The sequence below is a fragment of the Varanus komodoensis genome, unplaced genomic scaffold, assembly GCF_004798865.1.
Source record: "Varanus komodoensis strain SLA01 unplaced genomic scaffold, ASM479886v1 scaffold17, whole genome shotgun sequence".
Taxonomy (NCBI): Eukaryota; Metazoa; Chordata; class Lepidosauria; order Squamata; family Varanidae; genus Varanus; species Varanus komodoensis.
In genome coordinates, this window is record NW_025335505.1 from 26,081,091 (window position 1) to 26,101,954 (window position 20,864).

Here is a 20,864-nt window from a genome sequence, read left to right on the forward strand (position 1 = left end):
CAAGATACACAGCAACACAATATGCTGTCTTCTCTTGAATTGGATATTGCAAATTAAAAGTATATATTTCTCAGGTTACACATTATCTGGAAACTGTAATTGTTGGACTGGTAATGTTCACAATATTAAAATGTATGGCCAGTAACTACCATTAGTGTATTAATCTCTTCTAAAGCATATCAGTGTGATATAACAGAGTTACCAAGTCATGCTATGCTATAATTTTACAAATATTCTGTTGACACTAGTTACCTTTATCAGATGCCCTTGAAGAGAAACCACTTGTAGTTGAGATGTTGTCATCATCATGCTGAGAGGTAGAATCTTTCATTTCCTTTCCAAGTGAAAGTCCAGAATTACTAATTGGAAAGGCAGATGATGTTGATGGTTGACAAAGCGGTGATGGGGATTCCAAGATATTGCAATTAAGGTGGCTCCGATGGAGAGACGGCCTTGTTAAAATATCTGTGAAGTTTAAACCAGATCTACTTGTTGAGGGTTCTAAAGAGGAATAAAGCAACACAGTTAGAATGTTCCTAACTCCCACAGCTAATTCCTATCATCCCTAGTTCCACTGGCAAGCTTTAAGTGTAAAAAGAATGATGATACACTAATTTTAACTTGTACCACATCCATGTAAGGTTTCACTTGTCTGTCTGAAAACAGCTGCGACATTTCTTTCCATCAGTTGAGAAGTAAAAAAGGATTATCTCTGCACCATTAATCTGTACTCTAGTGCACAAATAGTTTCATGACCACATATTATTATAAATAGACAAGTTAATCTAAATGCACAGAACAGCATACATTCAACTAAGTTACTGAACAAGTCAATAGTTTACCTTCCTGTGTGCAAGTAAGTACACATAGACAATTATTTTGGTATAAGGCAATGTACTGATCAATGTATTGTGAGCTTTTAAATTTTATACCACAATAATTTTTCTGACTCAGAAAACAGGTTAAATTAGAATATGAAAAACAGAGGTTTTGACCTAGGACATACCTGTGAGAGAGGAGGGTTAGCCATTTTTTTATCCATTTTCTTCCCTGACCCCCAGTAAGCTAGTTTCATGTGGTCAGGGAACACCTAAAGTGTTTTCTAGGAGTGTGTAGGGGGAGGACAAGAAATTGGCAATAATAATACAGCATATTTGGAAACATGCCTGTTTGAAATGAAAATATAAGTCAAGACAGGGGCCACACTGGTTTCTGTTTGGCTCAACATATTTTGAATATATATTGTAAAAATTTATAACAGTTGACTACAGTATGAATATCCAGGTCTACAATATTTGTGAGAACAAGAAGCCTAAACTGCCTTAGCATCTGTAAAACTTCTAAATTTTGGTCACAAAAATCAGTGCAAGGTAGTCACTACCAAAAACAGTAAATTTGCTGAAACAGTCTAATTTATCAATGTAATTGCCTAAAGACACACGGAAAGTCAAGGTGCCTGCAATTACTCTTTCTTAAATGGAACACTGACAGGTGGGATACAGCATTTTGCAGTTTCCAATTATCAAGCCATCAATCAAGCAAGTATTTCAATTTGTAGAAAAAAGTATCTTAAAACAATTATGAAAAGTCAGCTGTAAAACTAGACAGAATCTACAGTCTACCTTCTAAAGTAATTCTTGTTGGATCAGGAGTGATTCGTCCATCGATTTCAAGGGTATTGTCAGTAATGTCATCTGCAAAAGCCGGATGGTAATTTATGTTCTCCTCCAGACTCCTTTGTTCTCCTGGGGATGTCTCTTCATTCTGTTTGAAGTATCTCTGAAGCCAAGTTGGAACAATACTCTTCACAGATTCCTTCACAATATTCATAATACCCTGTTCCAAATAAATAATGGATTTAGCTTATATTTGGAAGTTCCATTGCAAGGTCCAATTCACTAAGCTACAAATCTGTCTCCAGCATATCAGAAGCTAGGCTTAGCAGCTATTTACAGCGATACTGAGGTGCCTGAAACAGCAAATCTTAATATTCTTTTGTAGAAGTCTTTTGCTAATGTTCTAACTTCCATTATAATTATATTAAGGTTTCAAAATTAAGATTAATCCATCATCTAGCACTTTTCTAATGGGCAGAGGCCTACAACTTCACTCCCCACTGTAAGTGTTCTCCTACCCTCTGATAACTGATGAACCCCCACAGTTTCCACCCAACCTAGCTGAGCAAATCCAACATACAGTTCGATTATAAGGTCAATCCTATTCCCCCTCTCCTGTTCCAATATTGGGAGGAACACTAGAGTTTGGTTTGGTGTTCTTCTGAGGCATCCCAAGTGCTCAGCAGTGCAACACCAAAGCAGGATGGAACCTCCCTCTCAGCATCCAATAAAGATGGACTAGATGGCACTCTGGACACTCCCCATTCTAAAATCTTATCAACTGTAGAGTCCAGCTCGTGGCAATTCTAAGCAATTCTATCCCTAAAGTGCTGGGCAAAGTCGTCGCAGCAAGCTACTGATGATGTGATAGGATCCTCTTTGGGCTCAAAGTGTAATAGGCCCTGCACCACCAAAAGAGCTCAGCTGGACGACACTGTGAGGATGCAATGGAAGCAGAGACAAATTCATTGCTAATGAGCTCTAAGGTGTGCTGGATCAAATTCGTCATGGGATTTCCTCCACCTACGCTTTCCTCCACCATTTCCTTCATCTATACCACTACTACGCATCTAATTTAGTAGTGTATATAACAGCAATGCTCTCTATAACTAATTTGTGACATTGGTAACAATAAATTTAGAGTATATTCTTTTCTCCTTTACTGTAATATTTCATTAATAAACACATAAAATGCAACTTTAAAATTTCCATTGCCTATTTCCATCAAGCTGGAACAATTACTATATTTTATATAAAATTACAACTTTGAATAGTGCAAATTTGAATAATAAAACCACTTAATAGGTTTCATTATCTGAACTAATTGAACCTATCTGCACTGAAAATTTATTTACAAAATAATTATGCCTTTCTTCACCCCATTCAATCTGATTTCCTGTTTGCATTTTTATTATGCCAAATACAGGCTATCAACATTAAAAAAATAATGAGATGGGGTATATGCATGCATACACATTTAATACTGTTTGCTAGAGAATGTATTATACCTAAAGGTTACATTTAGAATTCTTAAGCATTCATCACAGTAACATTCAGCTTTAATAACCCTCCATCTCTATTTCTCTTCTTAGTTATATGCCTATCAGGTCTCATTAAATACAACTAGTCATGGGATTAAGAGTAATATAGAACTTTCAGGAACAATCCAAGAATTCAAAACTACTGAAGCGAAAGTAACAAGATCATTCTATATAATGCTTGTTTAATCTTTAGTAAAGATGAAAAATGCATTAAACTAGGAATGGGTAGTTTTTCTATATTCTTGGGATGGGGCTGCTCTATTTTCCAATCAATGATCTGAAGATCAGATGTCTACTTTGCCATACAAACTGCCATCCCTAGTGATTTGGCTCCATAATAGAACTTGGCACCATCTAGCAGGAATAGATAGATATCACAGATAGATACCACTATATCATTGGTAGCATTCTCAGTGACCCAGTAATTCTTCAGTGGAAAAAATTATTTCTCTACAGTAAACAGTAAACAATTGTAGTTCACCATGATATGTTGTGATGTTTAGTTTTGCTGGCTTTTACACATCTTTTCCCTTGTAAATTATTACTGAGAGAATGAAATTTATAGATTCTAGTGTTTTTATTGTTTTTACAACTGTGGGAACCTTCAAGCAGAAGCTCAGTCCTAGCTGAATGCAGGGAACAAATTTGAAGGATTAGGCAAGTAGGACTAGTCAAACAGCCTGGTCACATTGATCTGGGCACTGGGGAAGATAAAACCTATAAAAGATGCCTTCTTGCACCAAGTAGCCAATGTTTTCCATTATTTGTTTATGTGGATAGACCCAAAATTGGACTGCCGAATGCAGAAGTGCATAAAGCAGAAAGTTAGCTCATTCCTATTTTAAGAACACTAACGCTGGACTGTAAAGCTGTAATCATTTCCTTATAATGTTCCATTAAGTTCAAATTTCTTTTCAATGTTTTCCTCATTCTGGGTATCTGTTTAAAATTACACCAGGTATGCTGCAATAAGCATATACTGCATTTGTCAAGCCTTGACAGTGCAAAACTTTCAACTCAAAAGTGTAATGGTTAAACTCCTTTGTTCAGTCGAAATCAAGTCAAGTTTGCTGTAAAAAAAGGATGGGAAGTGATCAACTTTGGTTACTTTGACAAGTGTACCATACAGTCAGTTCTTAGGAAAAGTTTGATGATATTTGCCCCATCTCTAAATCTACTCCTGCAATGCCCATACTAAGTTTTCAGGCTACCATCCTGAATATTGAAGACAGCTTAAAACCATCAGGACTGGTAGCCATTGAAAACCTCATCCTCCATGTATATGTCCAACCTTTTAAATGGTCCAAGTTGGCAGACAATACTACATCTTGTGGGAGCAAATTTCACAGTTTAACTACAAACTGACTGAAGAAGTGCTTCATTTTTTCTGTCTGGAATTTTTCATCATCCAGCTTCAAGAGATAACTATGAATTCTAGTATCATGAAAAAGAGAAAAATGATACGGTTCTTAGAATTCTTAAAAGACTAAATAATACAATATTTTCTTTGTTCTATAGTTTCACTAAAAATACTTCTCCACAATATGCATATTTTTGCCCTCCTCCTCCCTTAATTTTTTTAAGCTAAACAGTCCTACATTTTGTAAATTTTCCTTATCAGGGAATTGCTCCAGCCCCGTAATCATTTTTGCTGTTCTTATCCGTACTTTTTCCAATTCCACAATATCCTCTTTAGATTTGGGAACCAAAACTGCATGCATATGCCAAGTATGACTGCACCACAGATTTCTATAACAGCAGCATGATATTGCCCATTTTGCTTTCATTGCCTTTCCTAAGTATGCTTAAAGGTAAAGATTTCCCCTTGACATTAAGTCCAGTCATGCCTGACTCTAGGGGGCAGTGCTCATCTCCGTTTCCTAGCAGAGGGAGTCAGCATTTGTCCGCAGAAAGTCTCCATGGTCATGTGGCCAGCATGACTAAACACCAAGGTTCACGGAACGCTGTTACCTGCCCACCGAAGTGGTACCTTTTTATCTACTTGCATTTGCATGCTTCCGAATTGCAAGGTTGGCAGGAGCTCGGACAGAGCAACAGGAACTCACCCTGTTGTGCAAATTCGAACCAGCGACCTTTTGAACAACCAGCCCAGCAGTTTAAACCACTGCGCCACTTTAATGGATCACTGCCTTGTTGTGGCGAAGGGGCTTGCGTAGCTCAATGAAGCCATGAGCTATGCTGTGCAGGGCCACCCAAGATGAACAGGTCACAGCAGAGAGCTCTGACAAAACGTGATCCACTGGAGAAGGAAATGGCAACCCACTCCAGTATCTTTGCCAGGGAAACCCCATGGACAGTACCAAAAGGCAAAAAGATATGATGCCGGAAGATGAGCTCCTCAGGTTGGAAGGTGCCCAAAATGCTACTGGGGAAGAGCAGAGGGCTAGTACTAGGAGCGCCAGAAAGAATGAAGCGACTGGATCAAAGCTGAAAGGACACTCAGTTGCAGATGTATCTGGTGGTGAAAGGAGAGTCCGATGCTGCAAAGATCTATACTCCATAGGAACCTGGATGTAAGATCCATGAATCAAGGCAAGCTGGATGTGGTCAAACAAGAGATGACAAGACTGAACATTGACATCTCAGTTACATAACTGAGACCTTGGGGGGGGGGATGTCGCCCTCTCTCAAAAGTGCCCACCCGGGTATTTGGTTCAGCACCGTCCATGCCTGGGGGGAGGAGAGGGGGGGTTGCTTTGGTTTACTGAGCCTCCATCTCCCTCACGGGGCTTCCAGTCCCCTCGAGGCCTGGGCTAGAGTGCCTCTACTTGGTGTTGGGAGACTGAGACAGACTGGGGATTCTGTTGGTGTACCGTGCACCCTTCTGCCCAACAGTGTCCCTGCCTGAGCTGACGGAGATCGTCTTGGACCTGGTGTTGAGGACCCCCCAGGATGTTGGTCCTGAGGGACTTCAATCTCCATGCCGAGACGGTTCTGACCGGGGCGGCTCAGGACTTCATGGCCTCCATGATTACCATGGGGCTGTCTCAACATGTCTCCGGCCCGACCCATGAACGTGGACACACTCTGGACCTGTTTTTCACGACGGGGCAGGAAGAGGGTGGTCTGAGGATGAGGAATTTGTGTCTGACACCCCTGTCATGGTCAGATCACTTCCTCGTGAGGTTTGTGCTCGAGAGCGGCCTTTCCCTCTGTAAGAGTGTGGACCCGATTGTGTGGGTCCGACCCCGGAGCTGGATGGATCTGGATGGATTCCTGAAGGCCCTGGGAGAGTTTCCAGTTGACAAGACTGGTGCTCCTGTCGATGCTCTGGTCAAACTATGGAATGAGGAAATGACCTGGGCTATTGACACCATCGCTCCCAAGCGTCCTCTCCCGCCGGGCAGAGCCCACTCTTCCTCTTGGTATACACCTGAATTGTGGGCGATGAAGTGGGTTGGGAGATGGCTAGAGCGTAGGTGGAGGAAATCACGGGATGAGTCTGACCGAACACACTTGAGAGCTCATTATCGGGCCTATGCTGTGGCGGTGAGGGCGGAGAAAAAGAAATTCTTCTCTGTTTCCATTGCCTCCACACAATGCCATCTGGCAGAGTTTTTTCAGGTGGTACAAGGGCTGGTTCATCCTGGCCCTAAGAAAGATCTGGTACCACCCTTGCAGGCCCGCTGTGACGACTTTGCCAAGCATTTTAGGGAGAAAATCGCTCAGATTCGTCACGAGCTGGACTCCACTAGTGACCCAGAGGCTTCTGGGGAGATACCAATGTTGCCGTCTGGTCCAAAATTGATGGATGAGTTTCAGTTATTGCGGCCTGATGATGTGGACAAGGTGCTTGGATGAGTATGTCCCACCACCTGCCTATTGAACCCTTGCCCATCTTGGCTAATTAACAACGCCAAGCACGGGATAGGGACCTGGATCCTGGAAGTGGTTAACGCCTCTCTGAGGGAGGGCTGGGTACCTGGCCCTTTAAAGGAGGTGGTAGTCCGACCAGTCCTGAAGAAGGTGTCCCTGGATCCAGAGATGGCCACTAGTTATAGACCAGTGGCCAACATCCCGTTTCTGGGCAAGGTGTTGAAGAGGGTAAAAACCAATGGCACACTTAGTTTACTGTACATGCCAATCCCCAAACAATGAGATAGAAAAAGAGTGTAGCAACTTTAGGATCACTGCACTAATTTCCCATATAAAGCAAGCAATGCACCAAAGAATTTTACCCTACATGCAAGCAAAATGATGCAACAAAGAATTTGTTTCAGATGCCTGACGTTCAAGCTGGATTCCAAAAAGAAAGAGACACTGAAGATTCATTTCTGAATGAAATAGGTATACATATAATTTGTATTGTGCACAAGAAAAGACTTATAGGCCAGAAAAAGGAGGGGGGGGGAGATTGGTGTATTATAGGCAAAGGCCTCAGACAAGGATGATTTTTATCTCCCTACACAGAAGAAAAACAGGATTAAGATCAGTGGAAGGAATGGAAATTGGTAGGTGATACATGAGAATTTAATATGATACCGTAATTTAATAAGATATCATATAACTAGCAGAAAGCAGCAGGGAATTGAAAATGACTCCTGGTGAAAGTGGAAGAAGAAAATACAAAGCAGAGCTGCAGCAGAACACAAAAAACAAAACAAAACTCATGACTACAGAAGAATTACAGAACTTCAGTATAAACAACAAAGAAATGGAAATTGTGGAAGATTTTGCATACCTTGGCCCAGTCATCCATTCAAAAGGAGCCTGAAGGTAAGAAATTAGAAGAAGGCTGAGTCTTGGAAAGACAGCAATAAAGGAACTTGAAAAGATAATCAGGTGTAAGGAAGTTTCACTGGAGACCAAGGCCAAGATAATCTTTACTACTGCAATCTCAATCACTATGTATGAATGTGGAAACTAGACAATAAAGAATGTTGTGTTCTGGTTGATGCTGGAGGAAAGCTTTGAGGATACCCTGGGCAAACAAGTGGATACCAGATCAAATCAAGAGAGAACATTTCCTGGAAGCAAAAATTACTAAACTTAAGCTGTTGTACTTTGTGCACATCATGAGAAGGCAAGATTCATGCAGAAGATAATATACTAGGGAAATCTGAATGCAGAAGAAGATGAAGATTAAATATGAAATGGCTTAATTCCATAAAGGAAGCCACAGCCTTAAGCTTACAAGAGGTGAGCAAGGCTGTCAGGGACAGCACATTTTGGAAGAAACTCATCTATAGGGTTGCCATATGTCAGAGCAGTCAGTACATAACAACAAAGACTTTAGCAGTTGTTACCAATATTTGCACTGGTTCCTCATCCTCTGTTTCTAAAGTTGTCAGTTCAGGAGTAGATATCTGTCCTATATCTCCTGCAGTATGGACAGGTCAAAACAATTTATTCCATTTTCCACAATTTCCTTATCCTCACTTAACTCCACTGTCATTCAGCAGCACAACTGCCTCTCTAGCTGGTTTCCAAATTCTGATATAAAGAATACTGTAGACCTTTGAGCTCCTCAAAATGTTTTGCTTTGTTTTGCAACTCTTACTGTTTATTTCCATTTCTTTTGTGCATGTTTTTGTTCCTTTCTGTTCTTATTTTGGCAGATCTTCCATTTTCTTTTCTATTCCCTAATACTTTATTTAATGATATGCTTAAGCTTGACATAGGTAGCATTTCAGCAAAAGCTGCCATAGCAGGTCTAGCTTTCTACCTCCAAACTAGCAACTTAAATTTGTCTTCCAGAATTCAGGACATTTCACCACATGTTGAATAGCTGTCATAAGTACAGGTTAGGTGACAAGTGGCTGGAGAGCAGCACTTGTGAAAGGGACCTCGGGGTACTGGTTGACTGCAGGCTAAACATGAGTCAGCAGTGTGATGCGATGGTCAAGAGGGCGAGTGCCACCCTTGGTAGCATAGCCAGAAGTGTGGCTTCTAGATCAAGAGAGGTATTACTACCACTCTATATGACTCTGGTGCACCCGCAACTGGAGTATTGTGCTCAGTTTTGGGCCTCTCATTACAGAAAGGATATAGCCAGGTTAGAGTCAGTGCAGCGTAAGGCCACAAGGTTGGTGGCCGGTTTGTAGGGGATGGGGTATGAGGCAAGACTGAGGGAACTGGGTCTCTTCAGCCTGGAGAAGAGGCGACTCAGAGGGGATATGTTGGCGACATACAGGTATGTGAGGGAATGTCACATGGAGATGGGTAGAGATCTGTTCTCTCCTACAGAGGAAGGCAGGACGCGCTACAACGGAGCAAAGCTCAGAGAGCCAAGGCTCCATTTGGATGCCAGGAAGCATTTCCTGACCGTTAGGACCCCGAGGGTGTGGAATGGGCTTTCACGAGAGGTCGTTGAGGCCCCATCGGTGCGGGTGTTCAAGGATAGGCTGGACGTGCACATGGTGGGAATGTCGTGAGCGGAGCTGACTAGTGCCGGAGGTCAGACTAGATGGCCTAGGAGGCCACTTCTGACTTGCTCTGTTTCTATGTTTAAAAGCACTTGTTTTAAACATGAAAGGACAGCAAAACCATTTCTGATTTTATGAAAGTCACTGTCACAAAATGTTATTCTTGAGAAGAACTAAGAGAGTAAACGTTTGTGAAGCACTGTTATCCATCTATTCCTCTCTTCTCCATTATTAAACCAAACTTCTTTAAGACTCTAACACAATTTCAATTTAAACTAATAAACATGTGCAGCCATACAAACTCTGTAACTTTTTCTGACCAGAGAAACCTGTAACTCTCTTATGAATGTAGATGTGAAGCTAAGATAAACTTAGGCAACAAAAGCAATGCTGACACAGGGTGCTTTCCCAATCAGGTTTTACTTGGGCGATCATCTTCCCTCATTAACAGAATTTATGGGGATTGTGCCAGACAACAAAGTCTTTAATTTGTATCACTCTTCTTATTTTCCAAAGCTTATGTCTTTTTTCTTACAACAAAAAAGCAGCAGACAAACCTGCTGAGGAGAAAACAAGGAACAGCTCCACAGTTTGTTTTCATTGGTAGTACTACCAACTCTCTGAACATAAACACCCTCAGTAAGGACACTTTTTCTCTATATATGAGGCTTCTCTCTTTCTACCATTATGCTCTTTATAGGCTAGCTATTAATTCTAATCTTTATTTCATAGTATTCCAGTAGTCAAGAGGCCTGTGAGTAATTCATTCACTTGAATTTCACTTCAATTCAGAATACATTCAAGGTCACAAGAACAATGCAGGTAAAAGCTTTCTAAGCACTTTGCTTTAAGGCATATCATTACTGAATAGCAGCCTGGTAGAGAATGGTGATTCTTCTCTAACAGTGAAACATAATTAAAGGTATAATCATCCTGTCAATTTATTTATTTATTTATTTATTTGGAATTTTCGTATGCCGTCCCACTCGCATAAGCCTTGGGGCGGCTTCCATCATCATAAATAAATGATCATACAGATAAATATATATAAGATCTAGATTCATCCTGGCTAAAAATTTAAAACCAATAAATAATATTAACAATTATTAAAATCATTTAAATAAAAATGTCTTGGCCTGGCGCCGAAAAACAAATAACGACGGTGCCAGGCAGACCTCTCTGGGGAGCGCATTCCATAAGTGGGGCGTCACCGCAGAGAAAGCCCTCCTCCGGATACTCACCCTCCTAGTATCTTTCATGGAGGGTTCCCAGAGGAGGGCCTCTGCCACAGAGCATTTTTCAATTTTGATCCACTGCCTTAAGATTTTTAACAGACCAAATTTCTTATTTTATTTTCTTCATTAAATCAACAATTCTTGCATGTATTAATTTTCATAACAATTTACAGAGAGGCAGCTGTGTTAGCATGATGCTGCAAGAACAATGAAGACTCTTGTAGCACTATAAAAACTAATAGAGTAATTCTGCACTTCCTAAATTAAATTCCTAAATGGGGGGATTGTAAACAGTGAGTCTGAGGGAACTGAAAAACATATATCAGAATAGCAATGTTTAAAAAAATCTGTGAAAACTTTGAATTACCACAACACTCAGCTGGTTCACACATACTTTAAGTATAGAGTGGCTTATAAGTTTATAAACCATTCCACATGTAAAGACAGCCTGGGGCTCCCACTGTTTTTTGATGAACAATCAGGTGCAGCAAGGGTTGTAAAGTACTTTCTCCTCTCTATGTCGCCCACTGATATCCCAGCAACTGCTCTATCAGACCAACAGCGGTATGGACAAACAACTGTGTTCTACTTGGCTTCTTTGAGAGGAGTGTAACAAGGGTGTGGATTATACGTAAGTCTCTGCCTACTGCTTGCCAGTGTGGCCACCTAGCTGGTGCCACAGCAAAGGCAGCATATTCTCCTGCACCTTCTCCGCTCAAGCTCCATGCAAAAACCAGCACTACCACTGCATGCTGCCTAGTCAAGCCCTGAGCAGGGCTTATGGCAGTGGCATGTGGTGGCAAAAAGTCTACCTCAAGTGCTGCCTGGCCACTTTGGGTGATTGTCATCAGAGCTGCGTGTCCCGAGCAGCAAGTTTTTCTGCCATTCTGGTCAAGCAGTTCTGTAAGCTTTGGAATTTCATCTGGGTTTGTTGTGTCATCCAGGTTTGGATGACACAGCAAGCCAACATGTAGCTACAAACTCCTAACCCATTACTGATTGTGATGGTTTCACTGCCCTCCCCCCAAAATCCATCCCATACAAAGGGGTAGTTGGGTGAGACAACAATAGCTTAGCATGTCATGCGATCTCAGTTATTTTCTCATTGTTATCACACTATGTGTGTTAATGCTCATTGATGTATGCATCTCTGTGTTATTAGCCAACAGATATCTTTCTGAATGGCCACCATATGTTAATAGCCACTCTTGGTACTTTCTGCATTTTAATCCCCTCTGGTCCCATTATTTACAATGCTCCTACCACACATAAATACAGGTAGTCCCTGGGTTAAGAATGAGTTCTGTTCTGAAAGTCGGATTATATGAGTAAGCCAAATGTTTGTCTTAGTATATGTATATATTTTATTTATTTAAAACATGTTTACCCTGTCCTTCCTGATAAAATGTTTCAGGATGGCTTACAATAATTAAAAACAGTAATAATAATAAAACTATAATCAACAATAGTAATACAATGATTAAAACAATAAATAGCAAAGCAATAAATAAATAGTATTCATAATTCCGCAAAACTAAAGAAAGAAAATGAGACTGTGATCTTAAAACTTGTAAAATCCTTAATTCTTCAAATGATGGTTAAATAAAAAGGTCTTTACCTGGCGCCAAAGAGTATTAAGTCGGCGCCAGGCAGATCTCTCTGGGGAGCGCATTCCACAATCTGGTCACCACCGCAGAGAAGGCCCTCCTCCAGGTATACACCCTCTTTACCTCCTTCAGGGAGGGTTCCCAGAGTAAGATCTTGCATTGCATAGTTCCTTAGAGACAGTCATGACTGTTTCTAGAGAAATAGACTATTTCTAGAGAACTATGAAGCAACTGATGATATGTCAACAAATGTGTTGTGTAGTTCCGTAGAGATAGTCATGGCTTTTCATTAGAGATCTCATATAGAGTTTATGGCAGTCTGTGCATTCATAAGTACAGGATGTTCACACCCTTGACAATTGTAAACCTGTACAATCACACACAAGCACACAGAAAACTCAAGGTAAAAATTCATACATCTGATGAAGTGGGCTGCAAATAAGCATATGTCATAATCAACTTGCTAATCTTTCAGGTGTCCCTATACTCTTTGTTGATTCAAGTTTTCTATTCATTATCATTCAGACAGTATTTCTAAGCACAGACTTTCCCATGTCACCACATGTGTTCATGCACCCCCCTCCACAGATTAGAACTCCTTTTTACATTATTTGAGTAAGTTTGACTAACTCAAACTCATTTTTACATTATCTGAGTAATCTCCCACACTTATGGTTAACTCATTATTATGCAGTAAGTATAAGTTTGCACTCTGAGATTAATATGACTTTTAGGCTCATTTTAATAGACTGATTTCTGGAAAGGAACATCTTAAAAACGTTGTTGTAGGAAACAAAATTACGATGGATCACATGAATTGTATCAAAAACATTCCAAGTCTTCAGTTAATAAGTTATTGCCTTCATGTTTTATTAGCTTAATTTATGAATGCTGGCACAAAGTAAATGAGATCCTAGGGCATAAATAATATCTGTTGGTTGCTTATAAGAACAGCATCTATTGGTCCATACACATTTGCATTTGGCAGGCAAAATACTCTAGTACTAATGGGTATCTCAAATCATAGAATCATAGAGTTCTAAGGAGCCAATAAAGCCATCAAGTTGTTCTAGATGTTCTCAGTCCCTTCAGATGAAGGAAATCAGACATCCTTGGATGGGGGAGTTTTTACCTTAAAGCCTTTTTTCTAACTGTAATCTATCCATGTTTATATTTTTAAATGCCCGTGGGTGGAATCCAATATCATGCAAGCAGACATCTGCTTATGCAATGGGACATTTTTTCTCCTCTGGTCCTGCAGCCCTTCAAGAACTGTTCCAGAGAGTCCCTCCACCATATGGAAGAGACTTTGAGTATGAGCAGGGGTCGTGGCTCCATGAAAGAGAAGTCATTATCCCCTCCTACTTCTGTCCCAATATAATGAAAGTGATGTTAGCCACTATATTGTACTTCCTGTGCAATCATCTTTGCATTAATATCAAATTTACAAATTGAGTGTACTATCATTTTGAATTACTATTTTGCCAATAGAACAAGCAAACAAAATAAACATTCACTCATTTATAATGTTGGCGTATTGCTTGCTGCCTTTTTGTATTAAAATATATGTATTGGGATTTACTCCCCCCCCCTTTACAAATGGCTCTCTCTTCCTGTCCCAGTTTTAGTTTTCATCTAGACCTGTCTACAAGAAAAAAAAATCTGTCCTGGAAATAGCAAGTACCATATATTTATCCAATACCCTTCCAAACACATGTGTTCAAGCCAGAGTTCTTCCTACACAGCAAATACAATTATGTAACTGAATGAAGGGTAGGAGATAACAGAGGAGAAAACAGAAAACCTGCAGTACTGCATAGTCTTTGCCATAGCCCAAGACTTCAAAATCTAGTGGGGTTAGCATCAACACCAAGAACTTTCAGACTTACAGTGAACTAGAACAAGTGATAGGTTGTTACCCATTCCACAACAGTTATTATCTTTTCAAATATTAAGAACTGATATATGACATAACCAGGATGAGTGCCAGCAAGTGTAAGATGAAATGAGAGTACTCTCCCTTTTCAACACTTCTGACCATCCAACTACTCCAGAAAGGAGAAATATTAACTCGACCCACTTTTCACAGCACCTTTCCACAACAGTTACTGAAGTTCCCTGACAGTTTTAAGAAAAGTATAGAAATGTATCTGAACTTTATGTTTAGAAAGTCAATAAAGTCAATTTTCATACCTACAGTAAGTGCTGCATTAGTGCAGGTGCCCAAATTTCCCCTTCATTTATACTCTGTTCTAACAGTTAGAATTAAAAGCATTACATTTTTAGGAGAAGATGCTGTCATCTCTTCCCTCCCCCCACACACTTTGGCTGCAACTTCTTTTGCTAATTTATCCATAGCTTCTCAACTGTCCCTAGCAACTGCACCCAAATTAGCTTTTATGCAGTCTTACTTTCTCCACTTCTCTCCTCCCTTTCTCAGCTGAAACAGACAGAGAAATTGACTAGACAAGATAACACTTAACAGACAGCTGTTAGAGAACTATTAAGAGACAGGCCAAACTAATTAATAAATAAAGTACATTAAAGACACAGATGCATAAAAAATTAGGAGCCAAAATACTGAAACATATAAATCCAATTTGCATTTTTTCAAGGCTCAGGGAAAAGCCAGTAACAAGCAAAAGGGTTAGCAATCAAGGAAGGGAGACATAGATAATATAGCTTCTGCTGAAAAGGACACTAAGATACGAGGGGCGTTCAATGTATTCTTGGTATCAGCATGAAGAAAAAGGAATGATAAACTGAAATAATTTTTATTTTTCAATATAATCCCCCATAACTTCAATACACTTATTACATCTAGAAATTAATTTTTCAATTCCCTGTAAAAAAATACCCTTCCTTCCTCCTTGTCTAAAAAATGTGCGTTAATTGCCGCTTTGAGCTCTTCATCGTCGGAAAATCGCTTTCTGTGAAGATCTTTTTTTAAATTTGGGAATAGGTGGTAGTCACTGGGGGCCAGGTCAGGGCTATAGGGTGGGTGGTTTATTTCTTCGAAACCACAGTCTCGCACAGCAGACTTCGAAACACATGCAGTGTGAACAGGCATGTTGTCGTGAAGAAGCAACACACCTGCGGTCAGTTTTCCCCACCTTTTTTCCTTACTTGCTTCTCTTAAATTACGCAGAGTGGTTCCGTAAGATGCTGCAGCATTTATGGTTTCACCTTTTTTCATATACTCAATCAATAAAATTCCCTTTGAGTCCCAAAACACTGTGGCCATGATTTTTCCGGACGATGGAGTGACTTTGAATTTCTTCGGAGAGTCAGCACCTTTTCTATGCCACTGCATGGACTCCTGCTTACTTTCAGGGTCATAGTGATGAACCCAAGTTTCATCTCCAGTAACAATATGCTCAAAAATACTTGATAGATCTTCACCACAGAGCTCTAAAAACTCCCTACAGCATTCGACTCGCACTTGTTTTTGAGGCGCCATGAGCATTCACGGCACCCATCTCACACAGACATTTGAAAGGTTAAGATGGTCATGAAAAATAGTAAATATGGTACCAATGGATAGGTTTGTCATCTCTGCTAACATTTTGATTTTTATTCGGGCATCTACCAATAAAAGTTTCTCAATTTTTTTCACATTTTCTTTGGTAGTGGCAGTAACTGGCCCGTCCGAGCGATGATCGTCTTCAATGCTTCCTCTGCCCCTTTTAAATTCACTTGACCACTTTTGAACAGTAGATAATGAAGGTGCAGAATCCTGGTAAACAGCCACCATCTCTTCATGAATGATTTTTTGACTTTTTCCTTGTTTTGTAAGGAACTTAATCACAGCGTGGTGCTCGATTTTCTTCAGCGTTGTCACGTCAGTCATCATGATCGTCTTTCACTGAGGGTTACTAGGGAACTAATGATCATACTTATTTGAAATTTTGCATGTATACCCTCAGATAGTGTCATTAGCTAATGAAATAATTAAATTACCCACATCAATAGCAAATCAACCCGATACTGAGAATCGGGTTGATTTGCGCCCCTCATACTAACAGGAGGGCCAAGATGAACCTGACTCTCTTTCTGGCTTGCTGTGGGTTGTACAGCCAACAAGGTACCCACAATTCACAGAGTGCCTTAGGCATGCTGCATGTCATGCTATTTACTCCTTTTGCAAACATCAAAACACTCAAGGGTTATCAACTGTAAGCTTTAAAAAGCATGTGCTAGGTAACACACACATATAAATTGTATGTATACAACATACGAAAGAAACAATGATGTTTAAATTGCATAAATATAAACTGTATAAAACTAATTTGAGGAGGAATTTTGCTATTTTGCTGCCAAAATACAAGATCTAGCACAGAACTGCTCGTGTTAATTTTTTTCAAATGAACGAATTGTAGAGACTAGCAAAAGATAGCTACAAGATACACACACACACACACAATGAATAGAAGAATATCCATACATATTTCTTAAAACAACTTCTTGTAAGTTTACATATAGTACAACCTTCCATATCCAAATTGATATATAGTGCTTAAAGTATTACATACCAACTCATTCATTATACATATTTTGGAGTATTAGTATGACTAAAATTTCATGGCAGCTCCATGTTTAAGAAATCAATTCGGGCTATTCTTGTTTCTAATAAGGAAGTTTGATTTAGATCCTTGGCAGTGTCTGTACCTCTCACAGTTCATCATCTGCCCATCACATTATATTTTGCCACAGAAGTAGCTTGCAGGAACACTCATGAGTGATAAAATGCATGATCTATAAAAAGCATGATTAAGAGCATCATATTAATCCTGTACAAATTATACTTTGATTTTACAAATTAAAATTATATTTTCAACATCTCAGTTAAATATATGAGTATTTCTAAAGATAATTACATTTAAGAGATTACATGAGATTTTTACTATTACATGTCTTGACTAATAATGAAGAACTTTCGTCAGCATTTTTACAGATATTGCTAGAAAACAGGTATGTTCAAACTTTTTCAGCTGGAGGGCCACATTCATTTTGAAGACGCTCTCAGGGACCATATTTCAATGGTAGCCAAGGTCATTGACAAAAGGGGAGGAGCCTAAACTCCCAAATTATTATAACTTGTAAATAAACCTTAAGACAGCCATTTATCCTTGGAGGGAAGAAATATACAAAAAAGCTGGGAATCCACCAAATGATTAGTGTTTGGGAGAAAGGGGTGGCACCATAGGAAGAAGGCACAGCCAACTGGTGCTTCCCAGATGGCCAGACTAGAACCACAGGAGGCCAGATGTGTCTCCCAGATCTGAAATTCTGCACCCCTTTTATAAAGCAATAGCCATACTGGTGATGCTCAAGTGCTGGTTGTCTTATTTCAAGTGTCTACAACCAATCAAGCTTTTTCAATCTTAAAATCTTATTTCAGTCTTTTAAAAATGTTCATTAAATTTGAAAATATGTATTCCTTATGTCCAGCAAACAATTCTCATAATCAAATCAATGAACTGTCTTTAAAAAGTTACTAGTTTAAAGTGAGCAATGCTTTGACACTAATTTCATACTGAGGGTAAATGAAAGCAAAGGTTTCCAAAGGTTTGATATTAACAGTGTGGTTCTAAACAAGTCTACTCAAATTCAAATAATTCAAAGGGACTTTTGACAAAGATGCTTAGGATTTAAGTTATGTAAGAACCATGAATCCATTGAAGCCTACACTCCTATACCAAAGATTAGGAACATTCAGACTGAAGAAAATGCTGCTGCCTTTTGTGGCCATCTAAAGGAAATGCTGAGTAAACTTAAATCGTATCAATATATGATTTTTTATAGGCTTGGCATTCATTAAATATCTTGCTTTGCTGCTCCACCTGGATGGCATACACTTTGGACATGTAATTGCATATGTAATGACAAGCATTTCACATATCCAAACAAAACCAGAACTATCCAGCAGGATTTGATTTAAGTGCTCATTTAGAAGGATGCAGGATAGTTTTAAAAGCACATGCTTTACATCTGTAAGGAACCACATTCAAACACCAGCATATCCTTCAGTGTGGATAAAAAATCAATGTTTTAAAAAACAAGCAAAAAGGGATTTTTAAAAAAATAAATAGGATTTTTAAAATTTTAATATTGTTATTTAAATTGGATTTTAATAAAAGGTTTTTTGAGGAAAAACGTATCTAAAGATAGCTTTCTATTTAAGATACACTATAGTCCAAAGGTTATTCATCATGAAATAAGGATTAATTTTTCATAGTGTAGCATGAGGCTGTATATTCATGTAATGTGTAAATTTCTTGGTAAATGAATTCCATTAATCCATTCACAATGTCATGCTCGTCCAGAGGTTTCTGTAAGATTATTGGGCAATTTTTTAAATCAAGAGGATCTTATCACAGGTGCTTCGTTTTACAGTTCTCAGAACTGTGAATTTGTGTCTGCGGCTATCACATGCCTCTTCTTCACAGCAAAAATGTTATAAAATAAACATAAGAGTTGAAAAGACCTTAATCCAATTGTTCCTTTGCAATCTATGTATACAGAATCAACCGCTTACACCTTAAATGCTTAGTTTCCAAAAATTCAATTAATAGAAGATGACCTGGGAGTGTACTAGATCTGTAAGTGTGAGGAGGGAAAGCCAAAGAGTAAAAATTAAAGTGAAATGTTTTAAACAGAATACTCCATAAGTCTTTGTGAACAGCCTGAGGTTTATCATATTGTTCTTTCCCTGGTGGAGAAAATCTGTAATGGCAGCAGGTCATAAAGAAGGCCCAGTCTGGGACTATTTTAATGAAGTTCCTCTACATACAGGTAAGGCATGTATGCATGCAAATTATGGAGAAAACCATAATTTGAATCTAGTCTTGCTGACTAGTGATATAAAAATCCATTCAATATAAATCAAATCCATCCTGTTATCCTTTAACTGGAAAACAAAACCCGATAAAGATGTCTCTCTAAGCCCTTTAAGAGTTGCTGACACTCATCAAGGCTCAATGAGCCAATGATCTAACTTAGCAGCTGCATATGGACATCATGCTTAAACTATCTCTGGGGAACCTGCAGCCTTCCAGATGCTGTCGGACTCTCAACTTCTATCACCCCATCTTTAAGGGATGTTAAGAGCTGTAATACAACAAAAAGGCATGGTTTAACAAGATATGTACGAGCCTAGTTTCCCTCCAGTTTGCCTACTCCCTGTCCTTTCTGTTTCCTGCACTGCCCAGATGAAAATTTCAGAAGCTTTCACTTGCTATGTTGTACAAACTCAGAAATTTAAGCTAAAACAAGGCACCCTAGTAAACTACATATTAAAATAGGTTTGCTTGAGAGTATCCATAGTTAAGATTAAGCATTGTTTATTGGATTCAGATGACATGGCAAACTGTGGTTAACAAAAGCCAAAATAACTCCTGAATACTTCTTCCTGATCATGAAGGAAAAAGAGAGGTGGGGAGTGCTTGAACTTGAGGACCAGTTAGGTTCATTCATTTCTTGCCAGGCCATAGTTTAGTACAACATCTGAATATAGCCAGTTCATATAGACTTCAGAATTCAAGTAGCTCAGTCAATTACACAGAAGTCTGAAAGTGTGATTTTAAAAATCTCCAGCCATCCACATTAGAACTGTTTAGATCTATTGAAACCAGCTGATTCAAATTACCATCTTAGATTTGTTTACAAATACATGTGTTTTATAATCGTTTTCTCAAAGGCAGAAATACAAAGGGTTTTTTTAAAACCTTTAAAGCAAGATTACCAGGCTAATAACCAATTCAAATGATTTTCTAATATTGAGAAAAACATTATTACATTAGTAGAACAGAAACACCTAATTTAAACATTTTACTTTAACAAGAATGTAAACTTCAGCCTGTGGAAAGTTACTTTTCTTGGAACAGTTCTACTTTTATAGAATATATTTGTTCTGGCACAATTTTATAGGTCTATAGAAGCAAAAAAGTACACAGAATCAGTCTGCAAGCTAAATGCTCCGATGAACACAGTATCTACCCACAGAGTCTTATGCCATGTGAAATGTTAGCCACAATTTCTTGCAATTATTCTCAGACACTACTGCCAAATTCATGTTACTATGCCAGCAAAACCTCTTAGGTTGGCTTGCAATGAAGTTTAACACAAATTCCAATGCAGTGTTGCAAGGAACAGTTCTCCAAGTGCAGTGCCTCTGTATGTTCTGGACTGCAACTCCCATCAATTCCAGTTCCAGCATGGCCAACGGCCAGGGATGATGGAACTGCAATCCCAAACATCTAGAAGCTACCTTGCTGGGAATACTGCTCTACCAGCAGAAAGGTCATTGCACCCATATGTATTGGGTTGCAGCTCAAGGGATTGTGCTGAAAGTTGGGAATAAATTGGCTAACAGTGAACATTCTACAAGTGTAAATACCCAGGAGCAAACCAATGTTGGCTCAGAATACATTTCTAGCAAAGGCTACAGGATAATATTGGAAGGCAGGAAAAAAGTGAT

General features: G+C 39.1%; 1 protein-coding gene across 2 annotated transcripts in view; it reads right to left on the bottom strand.

The window, feature by feature from the left end:
- The window catches only part of NUP153 (nucleoporin 153), a 62,092-nt gene that overhangs the window by 32,687 nt on the left and 8,541 nt on the right, over window positions 1–20,864 (bottom strand). For both annotated transcript variants that reach the window (XM_044426667.1, XM_044426665.1), the window contains exons 2-3: window positions 1,623–1,836; window positions 253–501 (exon numbers count right to left, since the gene is read on the bottom strand). In XM_044426667.1, coding sequence (XP_044282602.1) covers window positions 253–501; window positions 1,623–1,836 — 463 coding nt within the window. The remainder of the gene's footprint in view (window positions 1–252; window positions 502–1,622; window positions 1,837–20,864) is intronic.